Here is a 6,428-nt window from a genome sequence, read left to right on the forward strand (position 1 = left end):
CTGTGTAGGGCGCAGGAAGCGTCGATTGTGCCACAGTATATGGCCACTTGGAAGCCTGATGTGATAATCACGAGTTTTGCCAATACCCATGACAGTGCCAACCTTATCCCAATGCTTGGATGTGGGATCCTGGATTCGCACATGCGCCCCAACTTCTAACTTGGAAAGTGAGTGGGCACGAGTGTCATAGCGGGTCTTCACGTCCTTGGCACGTACTGCAGCACGACGGTCGCAGTCTTCAGCCTTGGTCTGCCACTCCTTCATGAAGGCACTAGAGTGGGCAGGCACACAGGAGCGAAGGGGCATACCAAACAGAACTTGAGCAGGAGAATGACCAGTGAAATTTGGAGTGTTACGCAATTCCAGTAAGCCTCTGTCGAACTCCTCACAGTCAATATTCCCGTTGGGTGCTGTCTTCATGATCAGATACTTGACTTTCTTCACAGCAGCCTCTGCATGCCCATTGGACTGTGGGTAATGGGGACTTGACATGACATGACGCACTCCCCATCATTGAAGAAATGTAGCAAATTCTCGGCTGGAGAACTGGGGTCCACCGTCGGTGCGCAGGCGAACTGGGACACCAAGATCCCGGAACATGTGCCGAAAGATTCTAATCGTTGAAGCACTTGTTGCATTATTTCCACACGGGATGACAACAGGCCATCCAGAAAGTCTGTCAACATACACCAAAAAGTGTTTTCCAGCAACACTAAAAAAGTCAGCTGATACAGACATGAATGGTCTTGTGGGTTTGTCTTCTAACAGCAACGGCTCCTGTTGCTGGCTAGGCTGTAGGCGCTGGCATGGTTCACAGGCACGAACGGTATTTACTATGTCTGCATTAATGCCTGGCCAAAAGACTGTCTGCTGTGCACGACGCTTTGTAGCTTCTACACCGGAGTGGCAATCATGCAGGCGAGCGAGGGTGCTACGGCGTAAAGAAGCAGGAACAACCACTCTAGGTCCATACAGCACCAAGTCACCATCGTTGTACAACTCATTGCGAATTTTCCAGTACGGACGCAGGGTATTTGGCAGGTTGTAGCAGTCACTGGGGACCCCTGACTTTACATGAAGCAATTCTTCATATGAGGCATCCTTAGATGCAGCCATACGCAATTCTTCCATGAAGAGATCCTCTTGCTCGTCTATAGCGTCTGATGCTTGAACAGACTTGACAGCATGCAAAGCCGCAATCTTGACAGAAGTGTCCATCTCAGTATTGAAGGTACCATCTTCCACCGTTGGGTGACTCACAGGTGACCGGGAGAGGGCATCAGGAATGCGCAACTCCTTACCTGCACACCACACTGCAGTAAAAAATTAGGGTGCGATCTTATCCTTCATGCGCTGGAGGCGAGGATTTTCAATAGCATCCAGAGAATAATGGTTCAAAATGGGAACCAATGGACGGCGATCTGTCATCAAACTGAAGTGCTGAAGTCCACGAAGATAGAACTTGCACTGCTGATAGCCCAAACGACAGCTTGCATTTTCCAATTCGATGGTCGCATACCGTGTTTCTGTGTCCGTCAAGAAACCGAGATCCACATTGCACCATCTGTATCTTCCAGCACCGTGGTCCTGCGGCAACACATAGCCGAGGCCATAGAGTCTAGAGGCGTCAGTCTGCAGAATGGTAGGAAGAGCTGGATCAAACGTCGCGAGTATGGGTGGCTTTGACAAAGCTTGTTTAGTGTCAATAAAAGCTTTGGGTGTGGTCCGCTGTCCAAGTAAAAGCTCTTCTTTGGACTCATCAGTGGGCGGAGCGGCGCTGCAGTGGTCGAAATCTTGGGTGTAAACTCAGCCAGTTGATTTACCAAGCCCATAAATGACCGAAGATCTGTTAAGTTCACAGGGGTAGGAAACTCTGTGATGGCCCTCACCTTCTCTGGGTCTGCTTCAATACCATATCTTGATAGTTTGTACCCACAGAAGCTGGCCTCAGATGCAGCACAATGAACTTCTCTGCATTAAGTGTTATCCCGTGCTGACGACACCTGACAGCACTTCATTTACACTTTGAAGTTTGTGAGATGTAGTCCTCATCATGTAGGAGAATGTCATCGACAACTTTGATGCAGTTCGTCACTCCCTGAAGTGCCCTGTCACCTCGGAGACAAAAGGCGTCTCCTGTTGCAGCAAAACCCGACAATACCTGAAACGTCCATAAGGAGTGATAAATGTAGTCAGGTGTTGATCGTCCTCATGCAGGGGTAGTTGCCAATAACCACAAAGAGCATCCACAGTTGTGAAGAAATTTGACCGTGGACTGATACTTCTGATGGCTGTAAATGGCGTCGCGAGAAGGGTGGGCAGGGCGAGAGACTTGCCTGTTGAGTTTTTGACAGGTCTGTGGTAATACGAACACCACCATTCACTTTTGGGACAACAACCATTGGATGACACCAATCTGATGGTTCATCCTCTACTGGCTTCAAGATGCCTTGGGTCACTAATGACTCAAGCTCCTTCTTCATTGGTTCCTGAAAAGCCAAAGGAATCATTCTTGGGGTGTGAATCGCGAAGGGTGTCGCATTATCCCGCAGATGAATTCTCATGGGTGGGCCAATCATCGTCTTGAGTGGCCTTGACTGCAAGTCGTCCTTCTTCACCAAGACGTCTGCATACTGATGCAGAAAATACTTCCTTGCTTCTTCAGGTGACTTCAACTGGTCCCAGCGGTAAAGGCAGCAACTGAGAGGGGTTCAATACTGGTGTACTATCCGGACCATGGACTCGATTGGCCATGTGCACATCCGACATTTGCCTGGGGAAATAGTCCGGAACAATCCCCAAATCCTTGCACTCCTTCCAAGAGAGCAGCGGGGTCGTAAGCGAAGGCTGTACATCAATCCAACATGTAGTCGAACGGTCGCCATAGGTGATAGTTCCACAAAATGATCCAGCCACTGGTGGCATCTGTGACCCATCTGCATTGTAGTACACTGTCTCTGCTGGTGGTGCCAAGTCTTCTTTCGAAAGTCCAAGACTACTAAGATGCTTGAGTCCAATGACAGTTGTGTCTGCACCTGTGTCAGGGATGATGGCAAGACTACCTGATGAATCATTATGCCGAATAGATACGCGGACTTTAGGGGAAGGCTGAGGTTTAGGACGTGCAGTAGAGGTGACACTCCTGGCATGTGACACTGAAGGGGATACAGAACTTACTATTCTCAAGTTCTGTGTGTCCTCTTCTCTTTGTCTTCTTAGCCTTCCGTTTCTTTGGACAGCAGTTATCATAGTGTCCCTGCCGATTGCAGACCTTACATCTGGCATTCCTGCAGGACACTTTGCAGTAGAATGCCAATGGCCTTTCTTGCCACAAGCACGACATGTGGAAGTAGTGGCTCTGCATAGACCTTTTTCATGTTGACGACCACAGCAGTTGCAGACTTTACTAGGCAAAGGTGAGCTTGGTCTCATCTTAGACTTCTGTTTCAGGGCAGCCTTTTTATCTTTTTTATATTGAGGAAAACAGCCGTGATGAAACTGTGTCCCTAAAAACAGATGATGCAATCTTTGATGATTCATGAGACCTGCATTTCTCCAAACATCTTGCAATGTCGTTGAACAGTCCATCTGAATGAGCTTCTGGGTAAGTTCCTCATCACGTATACCATTAGTATGCCGTGTTTCATCCATGCTCACAGCATGTATGGTCCTGAGCCTTGCAAAGGTCTATCTCCTGTGACAAGATTTTCAGCCGTATCCAAAAGTCATCGAAGCACTCGCCGTCTGCTTGCTTGCACTTGGAGAAGGCCTTCTGTCGCAGCGCCTCGTTACTGGCATTTTTGATGTGCTCCTCGAGCTTTGTCAGTACATCATCTACTGAGCATGTTGGGTCTGCGGGCACGTTTAACTTGTGCTCCAGCACCCGTCGCATCTCAGGTGTAAGGCACATGCGTAGCTGTATATGCTGCTTTGATGATGGCAGACTGAGGAGATCCACCATGACAGCATAATCAGATCATTCGCGCTTCCATTCCCGGAAATGTTGGGAACTCGCATCGGCTGGTAATACTTTCGGAGGTTGGATTGTTGCCTTTGGGGTCGGCGGAGTGTGAGAAGCATTGGACGCAGCAGAATTGCTCACTGGCGAACTCGCAGTTGAATCTACGGGCTGCTGGGGAGTGAGGCGAAGTATCAGCTCCTGAAAACGGGCAGCTTCCTCATCCTTCCGTCGGGCTTCCTCCTCCTTCCGACGGACTTCTTCTTCCTTCCGACGGGCTTCTTCTTCCTTCCGACGGGCTTCTTCTTCCATCCGATGGGCTTCCTCACGCCTGTAACGATATTCCTCCTCCTCCGACGTGCTTATTCCTTCTTTTCATCCCTCTGTATTATCCACTGGAGCAATGTAGTAATATCTGTGGGAGGTGGGATGCTGGCACTGGCTCCTTCAAACTCTTCAAGGCTAGAGTCTGGTTTCTCCGGGTCGCTCTTACTGGCCTCTTGCGGTTTCTTTCCGTTTACCCATGGTACCGTGGTAAGGGTGTGAAGATAATAACCAGCAAATTCGGCGCAAATCCGGTGAAATTCCGTCCATGCAGTGTGGGGGATGTGAGTGTGTGTGCGTGGCGGTGCCGTGACGTCACGCCGGGCACGTGCGGGTAGGCGAGCCACGACGCGAGAGAATCAGTCGACTACGAAGCGTCGGGTAGAGAGCGCAGAATTATGTCTCGCTCCTACAATCTTCATATGCTTCGATTCGGCTCCCTTATGCTGCTAAATATAGCACTGCACTAAATACTATAGCCACATCACAACACTACACTTCACTATATCACCACCAATTCACTGCACTAATGAAAATCACTCCTGAGCGGGTTATTTACTGAGCAGGCCACGAGGGTGGGAGGAGCACGGGCAGGCGACAGGCCACAGGCTGGTGTCAGAACTGAATAACTGGATCACTGCGCCATGTTTGTATACTCACTGTGTTGTGTTCGTATATCTGTTTGTTTGGTGTTTCTCTACGATGCTTGAGGGAGAAGAATACACCAATTAAAACTAAAATAGGTTCATTGGAGATCAGCTCTGACAAAAATAAAAGAGAGCTCTTCATAGTCCCGTGCACCACGCGTCAGCTCTGCCCGAGAGTGCTACTGCCAGACGTGTGACTACAGAGACAAAATAAAATATTGTACTCTACAAATTGTACGCAGAATCTCACTCTTTTACATAGGCGATATGTTACACAGCAATATAAACTAAACATAATCTTCTATATTTCACATGGTGTAACATATCACACAAAAGGCAGTATATATATAATATAATCATATAATTATCACAATATAGGTTACGATAATATTGTCATCATATCCCGTATATAGCGGCATCACAATATGGCACTCACAACTCACATAAGTATCACAACTCACTTCATTATCACAACCCACACCAAGGATCGACAGTTATTCATAATACTTATAGATCACTACAGTAGCAGCTGTGTGGAGGTGAGGGAGAGGGACCAGGCGGGGAGGCATAGGTCAATTTGGGCAGGATAAATAGCCTGTAGATATTTTGCTCCGGAAGTGGGACACCATGGGCTTGAGGCGACGCAGATGTGAAGCTGCAAGGCAGACTTCACGATGTGACGTGCTGCGTCCAGGAGAGCTTTATCGTTGATGGTGACACGGAGCAGCTTGGTGGAACAGACTACGTCGAGCGTGAGGATGGGGGCGGGGTTGGTGGAAAAGTTGAATTGCATCATGAACCACTTCTGGCGGTTGATAGTGACGTGATTTGCCATGATCCAGGAGAGGAGGTTGTCGAGGGTGCACTGGACAGCAGAGTAGTCAGGGCAGGAATTGTCAATGGCGGCGGCGATGGTCGAGTCGTCCACGTATTTCCAGCGATACTTGGTGTCCAAGAGCGCATCATTACTCCGCACGTGAGTGCCAGGAGGCTGGAAACTTGACCCTGCACGCACACAGCCTGTTACTTGTTAGAGAGAAAGTCTGCCAGCCAGGGGATGATGCACTCCCTGATGCCCTTGGAAGCTGCAGCTTTTGAGATGATCATGGTGTGGTCCACCAGGTCGAAGGCTTCCTTGAAATCTACGTGGTAGAGGAGGAGCGTATATTGCCGAACTGCGCGAGATCCTGGTAAGCCCAGTCGGCGACAAAATTATCACACACAGGCTTGGCAACGGACTAATGATGATGGGTCGTAGTTCACCGAATGTGGCGGGGCTTGGGGTTTTCCCGATGGCGGTAACAAAGGCGGTCTTCCATTGTGATAGCACATGGACTGCAGTGAGGTGTTAACTATGGAGGTAAGAGGAGTAGTCACAGTTCCATTGTGAACTCCTTGATGAGGCGCATAGAGCAGGTCAGGGGGGTGTGGTCACTTAACACGGCATTGGTTTCCAGCTTTAAAGCACCGAAACTGCGGAAGTTGAACAAGTGAGGGGG

At 49.1% G+C, this 6,428-nt stretch overlaps 1 protein-coding gene across 1 annotated transcript; it reads right to left on the reverse strand.

The window, feature by feature from the left end:
- Window positions 1–510: 510 nt before the first annotated feature.
- LOC119580605 lies at window positions 511–3,961 on the reverse strand. Its single transcript, XM_037928715.1, has 7 exons — window positions 3,658–3,961; window positions 2,719–3,506; window positions 2,337–2,675; window positions 2,025–2,161; window positions 1,824–1,941; window positions 1,434–1,680; window positions 511–1,313 (listed from the first exon to the last, which is right to left on the reverse strand). The coding sequence occupies exons 1-7, from the start codon at window positions 3,959–3,961 to the stop codon at window positions 511–513; spliced, it is 2,736 nt and encodes a 911-aa protein (XP_037784643.1).
- Between the last annotated feature and the right edge of the window lie 2,467 nt (window positions 3,962–6,428).

The sequence above is a fragment of the Penaeus monodon genome, chromosome 14 (assembly GCF_015228065.2).
Source record: "Penaeus monodon isolate SGIC_2016 chromosome 14, NSTDA_Pmon_1, whole genome shotgun sequence".
Taxonomy (NCBI): Eukaryota; Metazoa; Arthropoda; class Malacostraca; order Decapoda; family Penaeidae; genus Penaeus; species Penaeus monodon.